This window comes from Pithys albifrons, chromosome 5, assembly GCF_047495875.1.
Source record: "Pithys albifrons albifrons isolate INPA30051 chromosome 5, PitAlb_v1, whole genome shotgun sequence".
NCBI lineage: Eukaryota > Metazoa > Chordata > Aves > Passeriformes > Thamnophilidae > Pithys > Pithys albifrons.
Genome location: NC_092462.1, coordinates 52,421,063 through 52,440,949, shown reverse-complemented (window position 1 = coordinate 52,440,949; position 19,887 = coordinate 52,421,063). Strand labels below are relative to the sequence as shown.

Here is a 19,887-nt window from a genome sequence, read left to right as displayed (position 1 = left end):
TGAAGCATATAAATACGTAGGTACCAGTGGGAAATAATTTCTCACAAAACAGAAGTGTTTTGCAACAAAAAAGCTGTTAGTCAGTTCTCATAAAGGATCCACAAAACACATTTTAAAGTTTAACCAAGGAATTTAAATAACTAGTTACTAAAAATAACAGGTTCAACAGAGATACTGGTTTTGTGATCTCATGTAAGACTAAATAATTCTCCTCTATTCCATGGAGAGTAAACTATTTTTGTCTTATTTCTCAAAGGAGGCAAGTTTCCTTCTCTTTGCATTTCAGTAACATCCAGTCAGGAGTACATAATTACCTTTTTATTTTTCAGACCATCAAACCAATTAACATTTCCAATTAAAGTTAGAATGGGTTTCTAAGATGCGTTCAAATTTATATAAATGGAGAATGTTGCTGAAAGGAGCAGGCCTGCCCTGCCCCAGCAATGTATTCCTTCCTTCTCTTGCACTAACGGTAGCCCACATGTCGTGAAGGGGGAGCTGCTTTATGGAACTGATTTTGGAAAGTGCAACTGAAGTAAGAGCTAGATCTTCAACTGGATCAGTGTGTAAATTCCCTGATTTGGCTCACCATTTCATCACTCAAATGCTATTGAATGAGAAATGATGGGAACACACAGAACAAAAAAATGAGGACAAAATGAGTTTCTGACAGTGACCAAGAACAGCTGGGAAAGTGCCTAAAATCAGATGTATGCAAAGTAGCAGTTTCCCCTTTTTCCCATTTCCTGCAATCTACAGCCTAGAGAGACTTTCTGTCCCTGAGATCAGGGTAGGGTGAGTTCCCATGTTACTATATAATAACTTTGAATCTAACTTTGTGAATTTATTAAATAAAATAGACTTTGAATTAAGCAGGAATCAAATGTACATTCTTCCATTTTCACTGAACCCAAGCCATCTTGGAAGACCACACAGATAATCTTAGATTTGTTCCAGGAAATCAATGTACCAGGTAATAGTTTATATTATTGATGCAGAGGGCTTATTTCTTTGTTGCTTGTTATGGAAACTCATCCTTAATCCCATGAGGTATTTATTGTCTGTCAGTATTATAGACAGGATGTTGGACTTTGTAGACCATGTATTTGTGAGAAAAAAGGCAAAAAATTTAAAGCTATTGGGAATTCCTATAAGCTTTCTCCTTGTTGTTAAGTATTTATTATTCCACTTCAAGTTACTCCATTTAATATCTGAGCAGTTCAACTAATGCTTCATCTCCTATTTTACATCAGGAAATAGTTTTGCTATAATCCAGTTCATTGTAAAGTTGCTTATTCCTTCAGTGAGGCAAATGGTATAAGTAAAGCTGGTTTCTTGCAGTTAAGACTTAGCAGCAACACCTTTGGTGTGTGATTTTTCTGTTGTTCTGTTGTCATTTCTGTACAACACAGCTCCTTGTCTGGTGAAGCATGAAAAATGCTATTCCTTATATTTTTCTTCAAAATTGTACTTTGTAAAAACAGCAGTAACAGTTTGAGGTGGACTAAATTATATTTTAAAGGACTAACCAAATGCATTCTGCTTTTAACAAATAGCAACATAGAACAGCCCAGATTGGAAGGGACCTTGAAAAATCTTCTAGTCCAGGGTTTTGTACATCTAGATGAGGGTATCTAACATATTGTCCAGTCACATCTTGGAAACCTCCAGCAATGGGGACTCTACAACATCCCTAGGGAGGTTTTTTCAGTGAATTATTGTTGTTATCGTAAATATTTTTTTCTTACATCCCTACCTATTTAAGACAGAGTTGAAGTGGTTGTTCTAAGGAACTCAGTTTCATTGTCCTTCAAATCCTGATACAGAGCTCACAAACACATTAACATTTTTACTGCTTGGCTATGGTTTGTTTAGCATAGCTGATTTTAGCTCCTAATAATAAGGCAGTTTCCACATAATTTGCATCTTATCCCTCTTTAGCTAACTCTGCACATACGGCCAGGGATTATTTTGCTGATAGTTATTCCAAAAAAACTGTCTGATGTCTTTGAACTGATTTTGACATTATTTGAATCAAGGGTCCCACAACAAGGCAATTGTGATATTCCTCTACATAACGGAATCTGTAATGCCTTTGAATTAGTAGCAGTCACTGCCTAAACCCTGTTTGGGATCTGACACTAGATGTCACACTAAGCAAACTATTGAATCTGCTTCATCAGTGAGGCGAAGTGATTTCTTTTGGTTTTGGAAGGTGCAGGAGAAAGTCTGGGTTCTCACCTTGTGAAACCATAGTGGAGTAGAACCACTGAAATAGTTGCTGGAATGATGAGATAGGAGAAATAGCTTCAATGTGATCTGGAGGCACAAACTGGCATACTAATTATCACCATTTTAGTCTCTTTCTTTTAAACTGTATTTTTTAGTAAATCCACCATTACACCATCTGGTTTTTAGTAATAGGTTTGATAAAACTCTCCTCTAACAGTAAGTGACCATTTCAGCTAAGTCAATTAATGGCTAGTAGCCACTGAAATATGCAGTCCCACACCTCTCTTTTCCTTGCATTGTTTCTTCCTTCTTCCTGTGCCAGGATTTACGCTCCTCTGAGCTCCCTGCAATCCAGTTTAGGAAGCTAAACTGACACAGGAATAACTCTACGAAAAAAGAAAAATCCATTTTCTGCCTCTTCAGTCTGTTGAAAAGTGTTCAGTCCAAGCAAAGTGTTCTCTATCATGCTGGATGCATGAGTGTGCCTCACTCCGTGTAATTTTAGGGTGTTTTACCCTTAGGACCATGGCTAAGACTAACATCTGCCAATACTTCTTACACAGTAAAAGTAATAAAAAAGTAACCCAGCTGTTTCATTCAAGTGGTCTCTGAAATTCATAGTATAAAGCTGCTTAATGCATTGCTCTCTTGTACTGTTTATAACTGATATTCTGCTATCTTGATTACATTGTTCTTGTGTATATTTCTCATCTAGTTCTGTAACTATCAGAATGGCCGATGAAAATATCACACACCCATATGTATGTGTCTCCCTGATGTGCTGAAAACCATTTTTTGTCACTCGGTATGACAGAATGAAATGTCACTTGAGATGTCACTGTGTTCATGAGCTTGGGTATTATTACACTTGGGTATGTGTAATAATCATTGATGTCTGTGTGAAATTGAAATGCAAATGCTTCAGGTAATGTGAAACTAAAATATTCAAACAAGGTGAATGTCTTTCCCATTGTCTATAGATACCATTCCCCTGTGTGAAATAAAGTACAGTATTAAAAAGAAAAAGGCTGGGTGTGATGCTCATACTTTATGTGATCATGAAAAGGATAGTTAATCTCTTCAGAAGACTTTTTTCATTGTATAAATTCAGCTGATTAAGGGAAAACTGCTTTGGGCCTGAAATCACATGATAGTCACTCAACTGTTTTGTAAATAACACATTAAAACTGCTCTAGCAGCAATGCCCTTTTTTACAGTCCTTCCCTTTTAAGAATGCCAACTGAAGTTGCAGATGGGAGGAACTGTGGACATGCTTTTGGGGTTGACAGTCCTGTTTGCTTTCTTTGTGTCTGTTAACACGGGTTTATAACCTGTAAGAGATTGAGAACCAATACATTGTTGTAACTGTCTTTGTGCCTGTTGCTATTATTAAAACCTTTTACCATTGCAATGAGGAGATCTGAATCTACTCTCATTTACTGGCTTAATTGGAGTGATCCTGATTTATAGACTAGATAGCATAGGTACTATCAGAATTTAGTTGTTTTGTTTTAACTACAAGGAAGACAAATTTCTAAAGGCTTGAAGTGACTGGAGTGCCAGTATGGTACCTAAAAGCAAGCACAACATGTCCGATTTTTAGTACACAAAACCAGAGTACAGTTGGCTTTTCTACATCTCTATACTTCATGTAGTGGAGTGATTCTCTTCCAGCTAGCTTCATGTTCCTCAGTTTCTCACCTGGTGAAAGATGCTAATTTAAGGCCTCTGTCTTCATCTTTAGCTTAAGCCAGATGAAGCTTCACTCATTTCACTAGACTAAATTTTGATGAGCTGTTCAGATATAGAAAAAAGAATGGGAAATTAATCTGAAAATCTGTAACTTTTGCAGTCAGTTGAAATTTTTGCTTGATGTTCGTTGGTGTTTTTTGTATAATTACAGGACCATAGTATTATGTTAGCAAGTCAAGACAGTTAAGTCAATGGAGAGAGTAGAACTCTTTTGCTCATGTAAAAAATTGTGAGCAGAAGAAATGGAAAGGAATGTGACATGGAGTACCTATTACAGTAGTTTAAAATCATGATTAAGAGTGATTTAAGTAAGTCCCAGGAATTTGGGGATTAAATATATGACTCCAGAATCAACTCACACTAATATTTTCACATCAAAATGTGTAGAAGATTGGGATTAGACAAAGCAGGACATATCCAGAAGCAGAATAGGCAGACAATTTCAGAGTAGTCTTTTTTAAGGCCAGCATTTCTTAACTACAATTGATGCAGATTAGGAAGATAGCACCTCCTCTTGCTGCCTCAACCCAATTTATCCTATAGCAGGATGTTACTAGTCCCTGTGATCTGCTAGTGTGAATAAACTCTGTGTAGAAAAGTAATCCTGTTCTGTCAAAAATATTCAGATAAAAATTGTAAAAATATTTATTCTTTTTATTAAACTAGACCATTTTAATAGAGGGCTAGGGAGTCACTGTGTGTGCATGAGTTAAAGGTGGCAAAATCTCCATAGGAAATCAGCTACCCCTGGACACCAGCACAACTTTACAAAGTATTTTTAAATAGTAGATTTGAGGAGAGTTACTTTAGAATTTTACTTCAAATGAGAAACTGAGAAGCTTAAATCCTGAAATAATTTTGAGGATTGGAGTCAGTATTCATAAAATACTTAGCTGGCACAGCACCTATGCAGCAGACTGAAAAACAAATTCCTTATCTCAGCCTTACAGTCACACACAGTCAATTAATTTTGGGTTAATTGTTCTGAAATTCTGAAAACCAGATGGGATCAAACCCTACAGCCCTAGGAGGACTGTCAATTTCTGTTTATTCTTCTGTTAATTCTTCTGATTGCAGTGGAATATTTACTGTTTTGAAAAGTATGGAACCAAACTTACATGTGCAGCTGAAACAAGTTTTACTTTTCAGAACCAGTGTAATTTGTATTATATTTCAGCTTTATAATTTCTATTCAGTTATGTGCTGGATATAGTAGAACAAGTTATTTACCTGGAAAAAATTATGCAGTTGAGGTAAGTTCAGTAGTTATTTTGATTGTCATAATTCATGGAGAATGAGAATACTATGCACTGCTAGTTATAAGTTTTCCCATCATATAATCTAAAATCTGCCTCTGCTGCAGGTCATGGGATAACAGCAGTAAAGGAAAAAGCAGGAACAACCCTAAGAATTCATAGTGCAAGTTCAGTGTCTTCAGAAACAGCAGAGCCTCCTGCAACTGAAACACCCATTACACGTAAGTTCAAGTTCACTGAAATTGGACAAAACTCTCTGACACTGCCAAATGAGTTCAGTTTACAGAATTGTAAGATTTTGATCACAGAATCGAGCTAAAGTATGCTGTAACCTGCTTTTTTCCCCTTGTTAGAGTCAGAAGAATCTCTGGACCAAAGCTCTTCTGAGAATATTCCTTCTTCTCCATCATCTGGATCTCGTGGTGTGCTGTCAGCTATCAGTAATGCTGTGCAGACCACAGTGAGTCATTTTAGTGGCCTCTCTGCTCTAGTTACTTTTCATTATTTTGGGGTTCAGCTTCACTGTAGGCCACATTATTTAAGTTGTATGTTTTGTAAAACAGTTCTGCTGTAAGTCTGTTTAGAGTCTCTTCCACAACAAAATAGCTGTAAAATTAAACTGTTGCATTAAAAAAATAATAAAACGCAAGTTAGTCAGTGACTACTTAGTCACCAGTTTCAGTGAAAAATTATGATCTTCTAAAATAAGTAGGAACTGATTTGTTACCATTTTTCGAAGACTGACAAAATGAGAAAATACTCCATTTCCTTATTTTAAGGCTTTTGCTAAATTCTATTTTGTAAGGCCCCTTTACCTTCACCTCTCTACCTTCACCTCTCTATCTAGTCTCTTATTTCATATTAGCCTGCCTAGAAGGGGTCTGATTGCAGAGTCAGTAAGACAAAATAGTTCTTTCCTATTACACTGTTCTTGTATTTTGTGTGCTACACTTCATCCTTTTCTCTTTTTCTGTGTTTCACCTTTTGCAAAATCCTCTACCATACTGTTTCCAAATGAGTTTTTGTCTCGTCTTTTTTCCCAACATTTTCACACACTATTACCATAGCAAATGTTTTCCTCTGAACTGCTCAATATGATGGTTTCCCCTGAAATCATAAGAGACTTTAAACATCAGCTATAAAGGCATAGAAGACTAATGCCCCTCTAAACTGCTTTATGAAGTAGCAATTCTTTTTTTAGTGTATACCCAGTTCTCTCTGACTGCCTCATCATTCTAATATCAAAGATTGTGGGGGCAGAAGGAGATTCCTGTAGATTTTTCCTTGATCTGTTGCTACAGAAGGTGAAGCATCGTAGTACTTGTGAGAACTGGACACCAGTAAGATTACTTGAGCATTTTATAAGATTGCAAATAAGAGAAATGTGCTTGTAGGCAGCCTGGAGAGACTACTATGCCACGGTGATGAATGTGGTACAAAAAAGAATCATTTAGGGTCTCAATAAGTCACCTATAATGCCATTTGAGACATTGTTAGGGTTTTTCATTATATCGGGTTACTTCAGCATTTGAGTATCTGACAGACACATAATTCAGATTGAAATGGAAACCTTTAGCCAGTGAAACTTCTTTACTGCACATGAAATATACAAAGACACAAGAAAAAATATATGTATTTAAATGAACAGTTCCAGAGTCATCACAAATGTTAAAATTTTTAAAATCAAGTAGGTAAATCAGCGTCCTCCTGTTCATGATGGACTTGGTTCCATATTATTCATATCTAAAATATGTTCCCTCAAATTAGATGTCATTGGATGAAATTAAAGTGATATTCATAGAATAATAGAATGGTTAGGATTGGAAGGGGCCTTAAAGATCATCTAGTTCCAACATCCTGCCATGGGCAGGGACACCTTTCACTAAACCACATTGCTCAAAGCCTGATCCAGCCTGGCCTTGAACACATCCAGGGATGGGGCATCCACCACTTCTCTGGGCAACCTGTGCCAATGCCTCACCACCCTCATAGTGAAGAATTTGTTACTGATATCCAATCTAAATCTACACTCTTTCAATTTAAATCCATTCCGTCTTGTTCTATCACTGCTTGCCTTTGCAAAAAGTCCCTCTTAAGCCTTCATATAGGCCCCATTTAGGTACTGGAAGGCTAATAGAAGGTCTCCTTGGAGCCTTCACTTCTCCAGGCTGACCAGCCCCAGTTCTCTCAGGCTGTTTACACAGGAGGTCTGCTCAAGCCTTTTTATGATATTATTCATAACTTTTTTTTACTGGCAACAGTTGTTACATTTCCTCCAGTGTAAGTCTTCTAATTAAGTAGAAATATTTGTATAGTTCTTTCTTTTTTCTTTTTTTTTTTTTTTTGGAAAATATAATCAGAACAAAGTAAATGTATCAATCCTATTGTTAGTTGAAGTATAGAAAATTTAGGGACCTAAATGTTCAAAGACAGTGTCGATAAAAGTACTCCTCTTACCAGTTCATATTAGCATAAAGTGGGGAGAAAATAACCACATTGCATTACTCTATACAGGGGAAAAGTGTATTATCTGGAGGCTTAGATGCTTTGGAATTTATTGGGAAGACAACCATGAATGTCCTTGCAGAAAGTGATCCTGGATTTAAGAGAACCAAAACACTGATGGCAAGAACAGTTTCACTGTCTCAGGTTGGATTTATTTAAATACTGCTCTGTCAATGCGATTTCAGATGCTTTTTCCAGAATTTCAGAAGCCTTAGGGAGAGGCTTTATTTATTGCAGTAGATGTTGGCTAGGTTTATGGAAATAAATATTATGTGTTAGACTTGCTCCACTTTATTTTTCTTCACAGAAACACAAAAGATAATGTAAAATCATCTTTTCTGCATAATCATATGTGCAATAGCTGATTTAAATAAAATAGTGTATGTGGTGATAAATAATTATGCTCTGGAGACAAAATGATGTTTTGGTAACAGCTGTAGATAGATATGAAATAGTCCTTTTTATTTTTCTTTCATTATAATTGGTGATGAAATTTATTGTATGGTATCCATAGCTGACATTGCTTTGGAGAATATAAGTAAGATTATTTGTTCGTTCATTGTTTTTTAAAAAAAGATGGTTAGCAATTACCCCACTTGGAACACTACTTAAATACTTTATTAGAGGAATATATAAAAAAAGAAATTAGCTATTTTATCTCTCAAATTTTCACTCTGCAGGTGTGCTGTAGTCCCAGATTTTATTACCACTTCCTAGGCAAGCAGAAGCAGAGAGTAATAAAATCTGTCACACTTAGAGGAGTATCAATAAAACAACAGCAATGATGTATATTTTTACAGCTGTTGCGAGAAGCTAAAGAAAAAGAGAAACAGAGGCGAGCCCAGCAAGTAACTGCTGAAAGAACAGCACATTATGGACTACTTTTTGATGAATTCCAAGGTTTGTCTCATCTTGAAGCTCTGGAAATCCTGTCAAATGAAAGTGAAGCTCAGGTACGGTATGCAGACAGCATAAATCCATGTTGTTGGTAAAAAAATTAATCTTTACGTTAATTTTATTCTGCAGGTGCATGTGAAATGAACAGTAAGTTTTCCATCAACTTCAGAGAAAGCTGAGTTGGTCCCTTGGGCCAGTCCTGGGCTTCAGGAACTCAACCTCAATATACCTAAAATTTGACTCCAAGATTAACTCAAAACAAACAACTTCATAACTAGAAGTTACTTTTGTTAGGACCATACGTAGTGTGTACTTTTCAACTTGTGATACTATGCAGATGTCTTCCAAATTTCTTGCAGAATTTGCAAGGAGGTTGAAGTCTTTTGGTTTTGTATCAGGCACAAATACTTAGATTCAGGAATTCCAGACCTTCTGCATCTGGAGGCTGGTGAATTAAAATGATTTCCAGATTACTTATTCTGTTACATAAAACTACCCCAAAATACTATTACTGGAAGTATACAAATGTCTCTCTGGAGAACGTGGCAATGTTACTAAGGCCTATGTGATAAATATATATTCCAATTTCAACTCTTAATATATTAACTCACCTAGTAGATCAGTAGATCTCCAACAGTAAACTATAACAGAGTTTTGGAGATTCCCAGCAGTGATATTTTCATACTGAAACAGTTTTCTGAATAAATTTCTCAAAAATAAGGGGGGGGTTGTTGTTGGTTGATTGGTTGTTTAGGGTTTTTTGGTTTGTTTGGTTTGGCTTGTTTGTTTTGGTTTGGTTTGGGGTTTTTTTGTAATTACCACTCCTTGCTCTGTGATGTACTTCTTAATAAAATAGAACTTATTTTTTTAAATGTTCTATTTGCTCTCACAATTAAAAGAAGCTTATATTAATAACACTTAGGTACATACTGTCAGTGTTGGGTTTATTTTTTGTAATTGCATCTAAATGAAAAACTATAAATTCAAAACCCCACATAAAATGTTTTAGAGCCTGTTTTTGGGAAAAAAAACAACCAAACCAGGAAAGAGATAGAAAACAAGTTCAGGTTCATTCCATGTTTTGACACTATTTTTATTTTACTGTGAAATAGGACAGGGTAAGTAAGACTTGTGCAGGTTATTGCCATGAAGTTTCTGATGCACTTTGTGTTGTGTCCTACATAACCTTTTGTGTCCTGCATAACCTTTTGCACATTGTCCTATTCATTCCAACAGGATAGAAGGCAACTGTGTGGGTCAACAAGTCAAATTCCCTGATAAATGTTACAGTTACCACACACCTACACACACATGCACCAAATACATAACAGTACTGCAGGCTTGAGACCTCTTCCAACAGCCCAGAAGCCACAGGAGGAGTGTGAGAGGCACTGAAGACATTGCTAATGCCCTGTGTGCTTCTAATAGCAGGGATTTAATTATATGTTTACACTTTTATTTTGAAAGTGTCCATTAAATGGAGTTCCTACTTAGCCCTTGAAATGGATAGTGCTATAGAAAGGGAGAAAAAAGCCCTGAGTAGTCCTTCACAATCTGAGTTGAGTCTCCCTCCTGTGTGCCATTTAGCTCTGAGCACACCACCGGACAGAAGGACACAAGTAAGAAAGTAACAGCTTTTTCCAGTCTCAGCTGAGGCAGGCTGCATCTATCAAGCTTTTAAAAAGCCCCTTGAAACAAACATAGAAGTAAAATTTTGTATCAAGGTGAGCGAGAAAAGGCTCCAAGCTTCACTTCCTTAGGCAGAGGGTGCTCATGGGATTAACACCATGTTACTAATACAGTGATTCAAAGAATCTGTTTCTATCCCTCTTAGATGTGCCACCCTGTTAGATATGCAAGGACTTGCAGATACCTGAGACATGCAAAGCCTTGTCAACACATACTTCAGAACAGGTAGACTGTCAATAATTTTGGCCACAATTTGAAGGAGGGGATACAGGCTTCTTTTTCCAACTCTTCCTGTGAGTGCTTGGACTAACCATTCTGTCTGTGCTCTTTTTGCCTGCTGTCTTCATCCAAGCAGTCCCAAAAGGCCTGCTACAGTTTGCAATTAAAGTACAGATTTATAGCTCAAAACTCATGCTCTGGTGAAAGCTGGACACCAGATGATCTGGCAAGGCTGCTGTCATTTTTGTGATATTAAACAATTCTGTTGACAAGAACAAATATATATATATATACATATATATATATATATATATATATATATATATATATACACACACATTGGAGGGTTAGAGACAAGATTTGAGCATAATGAGAGTTTCCATTTCTTAGCCTATTTTGGTATCAGGCTCTAAATTAGCATTTAAGAAATACTGTTTTGGTTTGGAATACTTATTGTCCTTTCTTTTACAGATCCAGGCACATTTAGCAAAACTTGATGGAGAACAGCTGGAGACTGTGAAAAATGACTTAATTTCTATAAAAGAGATTTTTGTTCCAAAGGAATCAGATGATGAAGTGATGCAGACACAAAAAGGTAATTAGAAATACAGAGAGTTAACCATATTAATAATTGTTGCTTCTTTATCTAGTAATTTAAAAAACTACAAACCAAACTATAATTTCTGATATCCTAATATTATTCAGAAGTAGTCATTAAAATTAATACTCTAGAAGTTCTGGAAGCTGATCAATGCTTAATTTTGAATTTATATTGTAATTAAAGTGTGAGATATAGGAAATAAAACTTAAATAAATATCATATGAGTTTGCTATATCATCAATAAAAAAAAGAAAATACTAACTTTTTGGATAACTGAGCTTTTATTACAGACTCTATTTATGAAATTGTATAGTCAGAATGTTTTGGAGTTTTTAGAAGTGCTTTTCTAAACTGCCTCCTAATTACCTTCTCACTCTGCACTCTCCTTTGCTAGACTGGGGAAAGATTAGAGTGTAACAAAGAGACTTAAGAAGGCTGATTTTTTTTTAATGAAAGCCAGTTAGAAACATAGTGGCAAAACTGTTTTAAAGGTGTTGCTTGATAAGACATGGCGTGCGAAGTGGGAGAAATAAGTTAAACTAGAACAAGCATGCTATAATTGTGATACACAGCACAGAATTGAAGAGATTGGGTCCAGCATGGCAGTCCAGTGATCAGCTCACAAGAGCTACAATAAAATGGGTGGCTGCTTTGGTTAGGGACAAAATAGGTGTCTTAAACAGGTTAGGAATTTCAGTATTTCCCAGAACAGGTTAGAACAGACGTTAGCTTAAAGCCAGCGTAGTTCATGTCTCCAGGCCTGTGAGATCTATACCAAACCTGTTATAACTCATAGAGACAATCCCCTTGACCTGCCTGAAGACTGGCTTAGGCCATTGAACACCATATTGTTGTGTTTCAGAAACATAAAAAGATATTTCTTCCACTTGTTCTTGATCTTCTTAGGAGTACTTACCCATAAAACCTACATTTTGCAAGATGGTGAGATATGATTTCTCTAGCCTTCTTAAAAGTTAGGAAAACTGTGTTAACAACCACATGTTCTATGGGGAAAGTCATTTCTGCTCAGACTGCTCCTTCTGGCAGTTACTCAGTTTGCCTGATCTCTCTTACGGGAAGCTCATTGTTTCTCATCATGGGGAACAGTGAGTGTTTGGTGTAGTCTTAGTATGGTAGAGTTTTATGCTGGTATTTTCCCCCCTTGTTACTCTTTAAAACCCCACATTCCCCCTTGGTCTTGTGAGAAATAGAGGTCAAGAAAGTGTATTACCTGCTTAAGAGTGAGGATTCATGAGATGTCTGTTGCTCCTTAATTTCTGTGGAAAATAGTTCCTTGCTTTGAAACTAGCCCCAGGAGAAGCTCTGCTACTTGCACTAGGTGATGCTTTCTCTGAAGGTCAGAAGTTCTCTTTTTTCAGTAAGGCACAGCTGCTGATCATGCCTTGCAACATTAAGTGGCCATTTGAATGGGCTGGAACGAAGGCAATGAGCACCTTAAAAAAAAAAAAAAGAAAGAAAAGAAAAAAGAAAAAAAAAAGAGGCCAAATCAGTGTGCTGCAGGTTTTCCCCTGCAAAAGCAAACCACTCAGCAGTAAAACACATCCGCTTTGCTATGACAGTGGAAATAATAACCACAAATGTTTTCTGCACCTTACAGCTGAATGGGTCTTACTTCAGGCAGCAGCTAAAAATGACTCACATCCTTTGGTGTGATCAGGCTCAAGATTTATTAGTATTTAAACTATGTATAAAGTTTTGGTTCCATTAGAGGAACCAAAAGAGTAGAAAGATTAATCACTTCTCAAAGCAGCTTTCTGTTAGGGCTGAGCTTACAATTCTGTACAAACATTAGTAGACTTTACACTTATAAAATCAAGGAAGCCATATGCTCTCTTAATAGGGTGTTTTTTACACAGATTTATATTTTTCACTTAACCTAGCAAGAGATAGTAAGCTATGTTAAATTCTGTTGAGGAATTTTGATTTTAATCCTGCTTGCTAAACAGGTTAAAACTACAACTAAGTTGTCTTCAGTAAGATTTTGATTTGTGTTTCCTACCTCAATAAAACATGTTTTTTTTCTTTATGTATGGAAGGCAGTCTCCTAAAAAGAGGCAGAGTTTAACTGATGGTGTTTGAAAATCTTATCTAGCCACTGAGCAGTATTTGAAAACAAGTTAATTACCACTTATTACTAATTTGCTATCATTTTCTTGGCATCCAAATCATGTTGTTTATGTAGTGTCATTTGTCAGTGCTGTATATACTCAGAAATAGACATAGACAGTTAAATGACATCCTGACGCCCAATCCCGTCAGATGTCAGAAGCCAAGCAGGGTCAGCCCCAGTTCATACTTGGATGGGAGACCAAGACCTCCTGGGAATACCGGGTGCTGTAGGTTCTAATTCTGAGGACTTCACTGTCAACTGTCCAAGGTCACTCGGCTGTGGCAAATGGACCTCAGGACTTAAACAGCGAGGCCAGTTCTGTGCACACTGTGCCTCACCTAAAACATCTGCTGCACAGGCTGGAAGGGCACACCCACATGGGGAGAGCCCTGCCCAAATCTGTGTTCACAAAGCTGAGCCATACACACACACACACACATATACTCAGGGAAAAAAAAAAAAGACTTTATGGGAGAAAAAACAGTACTTTGCATTCAAGTGTTTGAAAAAGGTGACAATTTGGTTTATGTAAATTTTCCAGATCCCTTTTTATCGTAGACTCTGAATGTGAATGAGATTCTGATGATAGTGCTGCTTTATTTTCTACCATAAACACTTTTAGTCCTACACCAGGAGAAATTATTGCAGTGATCTTTGGAGGACTGTTTCAGGAAATTTGGGTTAGGCTTTGTTCTTGGCAACTTTGAAATCATAATATTTTCTGGTGCCTTTGCTTAACAGTCAGGTGAGTGCACAATTGATATGAAAAAAAAGAACATATATTTTCTGACACAAGTAGCAAAAAGCCACATTCACACCCTTCTCTCTAATATTTCCTCTCACTTTGATTATGCAACACTTTCATGTATTTTTCACTGACACTTATTTTCATTTCAGTTGTTTATTAAATAATAAAACGAGAATATCTGAAAAAGTAGCTTTACCTACATTTTGAAAGCCTTTAACAGCAAAAATTTCATATGTGAGATTAAGGGAGATGGTAACCAAAGTGAGTATTCAATTGAATATACCAGTTATCAACCATTTTGGTAATTTTACATTGATGTAATGAACTACTTATCAGTTTTGAGTATGTTTTAAGAACAAGTGAGTACAGTGTATCCAAGAGGTTCTGTATTGTAAAGCCTGAACATCCTATTGCCACAATTTACTGATAAAGGCAGGAATGAAATTAACTCCATTCATCTCTTTTACCTGCCAGACTATAAATTTTTTTACTCATTCCCCTACTTTTAAGAAGAAACCTCAGTCTCTGGTCATTGGAGGTGAAGAATTGTTTGTGCTACATATTAAATTCTTTTATAGCACCAAAGATGGGCACACTCTTTACAAGCAGGGATTAGATGTCCCTCCCTCTAGGAGAGTATAATCTGAGTGTCAGATTTTACCACCTTTCCATATATTGCAAGGTACTGTAAACAGTTGTACCAAAATCTCCAAACTCATTGGAGAGTAATGGCCCTCTGTTTTTAAGCCCAGTACTGAAGATTTGCATAAAAATGGAAAATCTGGCCCTACCTAATGGGTGAACAAAAGAAGTGGGAATACAGCAAGACACAAAATTAATTTTTTAAGTAGCTGGACTTTTATCAAGCTCAATATGTGAACTCTGACCTTTTAATGCCATCAGGCTAGAAAAATGGATTTTGGATAATCTGTCAGAAAATCTTAATATAGATTTCAAACTCAATAAGCACAGATGAAAGGAATAAACTGAATATTAACTTTTAGGAACTTAGATCATGTTAGAATGTGTCATCTGCAAGTAGTCAAAGGAGTATATGTAGTAAAGGTGAAGTTCAAATACTATTGATACTTATCTTTGCTCATAAATCTTACAAAATAAATGTTCAGATTATTTGAGATGCATCACTCCAAAGCAAACCAGAAAACATTCTTCATTTAGGCAAATTTCACCCTTAAAACAGGAATAAAACCTATCTCTCAGGTGTGGTTTGCAGACAGAGCAATAGAGAACATGTATGAACAGTATCAGAGAACAGTATATTTCTTCTGAAATTTACCCATATCTGGCCCTGCTGCAGTTTTTATTCCTTGGTTTGAAAGAATAGCTTAGTATCTCTTCTTTGGTTATTTTGTGGGCCAAGAATTTTTTGTCAGATAACATAGAGTCATGCTATTTCTTGTCCTCTTACCTGCTTTTGTGAAACTTAGTGGAATTTAGAATGTGGTAGAAAGAGCAGTTAAGTGTCAAGCTGGCATATCGGGTTGTGCAGGTACCCTTGTTGCTTGTTCTCTTCTTTAGTTGAGCATATACGCACCCCCACACACATCCCTTTCTTGTGTCACTGTCACTGTTTTTCAAGCACTGGAAAGTCTGGGGAATCAATTTAACTGGATGTATTTCATCATTTAAAATATTACAGCTATAACACCCTAACAAAATTGTCTTGTTTTTCTTGCAGCAGATATGGGAGAGGAGTTTGTCAGCATGCTCACGGAACTGCTGTTTGAATTGCACGTTGCTGCTACTCCTGACAAACTGAATAAGGTTAGCACCTGTTAGTGAGCTGCCTTCAGTTTCTGGGACAAAGAAGCAGGGCTCTGTTCAGAAGTCTGGCACAAAACAGTAACTAGGTCAGTTCAGGCAGCTCAGAAAGCGAAGTAGAGGAGAGTGAAACTAAAATGCTGAATATAGAAAAGCTTTCATGGAAGAAGTGAGGTGAGCAAAACAATGCAGCTGGTTGACTAACTAGCACTTTCTCATGTTAGAAAGCTTTGACCCAGGAGTCTCTCAGCAGAACAATGCTCATGAGCACAGCAGGTTTGGTCTTACATAATGGGAACAAAGGTCAGGTTCAGTTCTTGTGAGGGACTTCCACAGACCTTCTTAGCTAGGAGCAAAGTCTTGCATTTACCTCATGTTACTTCAGTCATCTAAAAATTAGATGTCTAGAAGCTAGTCATGACTAAGATCTCTTTAAAGCTGATTAATCTGCTGATCTGAGGCTCAAATGAATGTTTATGTCTCTGGCTACATAAGTAGACTATGAATAACTAGCTTGGGCTTAGGTTTTAACATAAACCTAATTTGACTTCAAGTTAAAAAAGCAGCATCATAAATTTTCTACTAAGCATAACAGTAGTCTGAAGCTGTATAAAACTTCAAGATTCCTCAGCTTTGATCTATGTTCATGCCTTGGAATGCAGCTCAAGGTACACTGATTTTCTATTTATTTTTTCATTAAGAATTTACTACATCTTGCATCTCCAATTTTTTTGGGGTTTTATATCCACTTCTTATTTTTTTAATTGGTGAATATAACTATTTAAGAAAAATTTCCATGTAAATTCATTTGAATGATACATCATAAAGCTGAAATATTAATAATTTTGATATTAATGCCAATTCTGTCTGTTGGCTAGGAGTATCACACCTTTAGAGGAATTATTCCCGGATGGTCCATCTTTATGCAGTCACAAATGCTTCTCCCTACAGTTTCTTAAGAATACACTTAACTAAATGCCACATAGAGGCTTGATATGTTCAAACATCTTAATATAATTAAACATATTGTTAATTGATGTTCAGGGACATCATCTGATATTCTCTGTTCTAATTGAACTTTGGGGTTGGGTTCTTTGTTTGACAGGCCAGGAAAAAAGCTCATGAATGGCTGGAAGAAGCCAGTTTGTCCACCCCAGTAGACACAGAAGAGAAGCTAAAAGAAGAACCTGGAGAACCTGATGAAGAAAAGACTGAAAAAGATGATAAAATTGACAGTGATAACACAGAAGAAAACAAAAACAAAACTGTGGAGGTAAAATAACTTTTGGAGGATAAGTTTCATTAAGCAAATGGTCATACTTTGTTTGATAAGGTTTCTTTATCTTTCTGTGTTAGCTTTACATCTAGTCCTTTTTTTTTAAACCCATGGAAGTAACACAAAATAATAATAAACAACTGTTCACTGTAGATGCAATGGGAGACTAACTAACATCAGTGTTCTTACTGTTACTGTTTCCATAAGTAAATAACAAAGTAGCAGGTCCTCTGACTATCACCTTGTTTTTCTTGGTTTCTATCTGTGTTTTTGTGTGTATACACAGCATACGGTGAGTTGAAGAATTCTGCGGTGTAATATCAATAGACATTGAAAGTCATATCTCAACATTCCTTGATATCTCTTCTTCCAGTGACAATACATAGGAAATACATTCAAACTTTATTTAAAGTTTTGTACAGTTCAAATCACAAACAGACAAAACAGAAATATTATTTATGCAACTCGCATATGTTCATTCTCTTTATGAAAGACACCTCTTAAGGTTGAAAATATTGTGCCCATTTAGACAGGCCTTATAAGGTTAATTCTGATTTAATATTTTCTGTCAAGTTATGGCAATATTAAATGTTGTTGGTATCTTTCTCAAGATTTTAATTCATTTTAATAAGAAATTATCTGTCATTTTTCCTTACAAATAAGGTCTAAAGAAGGAGACAGAGAATATATACACTGTATGTATGACAGATTTTTATGTGATTGTAAATTTCCAACTGGCATCAGCCTGTGAAAGCTGTAACACCACAGTGCAAGGTAGAGATTTTTATCATTGCTGATAAAAGCCACTTTTTTATTGGTCATATTATCTATTTCTTTGCTGGAGATTCAGCTGAGGGATGGCTCAATACTTTTGGCTCTGTATGAAATTAGTTATTACTTATTCTAGAGTTTAGAGACCTTTCTATTTGTTAGTACTAGGTTTAAAATTCTGTGTTAGAAAATCCAATAGTCTGATCTAGGTCCCAGCCAAATAAATGGTAGACTTCTTACTAATTTTTCAGGACAAGTATAATGTCTGGATTACATAATCTGTGGATATTTCATTTTACAGTATTCTTAGTGAGGATGACATGACTGATATGGCTTCACTATATATGTGGTGGTATTTCCAGTTGGGGAGGCAAGGCCTTCTATGTTTGAAATTCTTTTATTTGTATATATCTATAAATGCATTTATCAATTTTGATATTATTGATTATATTATTCCTGTTTTTAATTTAAGGAAATCTATATGCTGTCCATTGAAAGTCTGGCTGAGGTAACTGCTCGTTGTATTGAACAGCTTCATAAAGTAGCAGAACTAATTCTACATGGTCAGGAAATAGAAAAAACAGCTCAAGATCAAGCAAAAGTACTGACAAAGTGAGTATTATGTCCTTCATATATGAACATTTTGACATTTGCTTAAAACTCAGGAAGTTCCGTTCAGCTTTTGACATTTGAAGGCAGAGTAAGTTCATGGATCAACAAACAGCATTGACTTTTGGGGTTCTGGTGCTATATTTTCTCATGCAGTCAGGTTATATAGGGGACCTGTCACTTTTTGACAAGGCTGACATATGCACATTTACAAAAACACAACCTATTCTCAGGTTAAAAGTTGTTTCTGCTCCAGCAAGCAAATGTGCATTCTAATTTGGATTGCATTTCCTGTTCCCTCTGCAGAAGATGCTGTGCCTGTATATATGGAATTTGCCTTTAGAGTGCATAATGCAGCCTTGTTACCTGCCAATGGAGTTTCATTATCTATTTTTTTTTTGCCAAAAATATGCAAAAGTCAATCTGTAGTTCTAAACAATCAGACCATATTTATCAGCAACTTTGTAGAGAAACTTATATAAATTCAAGAACCTAGTCTGTCTAGTGGGACTCAAAATTCAGATGTCAAGTTCTCTGCAGATATCAATTCTACTGATTTCTGTGGGGTTTGACCTTAAGATGTTTTAAACAGTTGAGTCCTAGTAAATGAAGTATTTAACCAAGTATTTATCCTTAGGAGTGCTGTTAAGAATAGCAAAGTCCATAGGAACGCTTTAGTTTAAAACAAAGTACTTGTTCAAGTATTTTTCAGATTTAGGCTAAGGTATGGTATACCTTGCAGGATGAGGTCCTATGGGATGCACTTGTGAATGCTTAGGAAAACAATTAAAGATTTCAGAATAGAACTAGATCTCCTTGCTGTCTCATATTTTAACCACAAGTGTGCTTTGAGCACAGAGTAGATGTTTTATTGGTCAGATAGGAAACTTCTCATTGTTCTCATTCAAGTTTGATTTATTTTCAACAGTATTCCTAGGAGTTGTGTTGCTGCAATCATCAGAAGAACAGCAGTTATGCCAGAAGCCTAGAATTTAAAAAATTGAAACATTGCACTATCAATAAAGACTACTGTGTGAAACAACATGACATCATTTTGCTACTGTAGTAGGTAGTGGGTTTTTCAGTGGAGGAATATAAAAACTGTATCATGAACAAAGTCTATCCCTCAATATTTTTAAAATTACTAGAAGCAAAATTGCTTTAAGAGTATCTTGGCTTCTAAGATGAAGTTTCACCTGGGACAGTCATAGACATTTAATCCATTGACAGGTCAAGGATGAATTTTTATATTTGTCTCTCTTGTTTTTCTAAACCAGTTTAACAAGTGCCATGTGCAATGAAGTTTCATCTTTATCAAAGAAGTTTTCTGATTCTGTAACAGCAGCTGGGGTAAGATCATAACATTTTCTGTACCAATTGGGCTCTTTTTAACATAATTCACCTCTTGAAACAGAAGTT

General features: G+C 36.0%; 1 protein-coding gene across 2 annotated transcripts in view; it reads left to right on the top strand.

Moving 5' to 3' along the window:
* The window catches only part of FAM114A1 (family with sequence similarity 114 member A1), a 33,955-nt gene that overhangs the window by 4,324 nt on the left and 9,744 nt on the right, over positions 1 to 19,887 (top strand). The window contains exons 4-12 of one of the 2 annotated variants that reach the window (XM_071556634.1): positions 5,348 to 5,461; positions 5,594 to 5,700; positions 7,755 to 7,889; positions 8,546 to 8,698; positions 11,022 to 11,145; positions 15,733 to 15,815; positions 16,918 to 17,085; positions 18,332 to 18,471; positions 19,746 to 19,818. In XM_071556634.1, the coding sequence (XP_071412735.1) occupies positions 5,348 to 5,461; positions 5,594 to 5,700; positions 7,755 to 7,889; positions 8,546 to 8,698; positions 11,022 to 11,145; positions 15,733 to 15,815; positions 16,918 to 17,085; positions 18,332 to 18,471; positions 19,746 to 19,818 (1,097 nt within the window). Of the gene's footprint in view, positions 1 to 5,347; positions 5,462 to 5,593; positions 5,701 to 7,754; positions 7,890 to 8,545; positions 8,699 to 11,021; positions 11,146 to 15,729; positions 15,816 to 16,917; positions 17,086 to 18,331; positions 18,472 to 19,745; positions 19,819 to 19,887 lie in introns of both variants that reach the window. The other variant, XM_071556633.1, reaches the window with a different exon arrangement.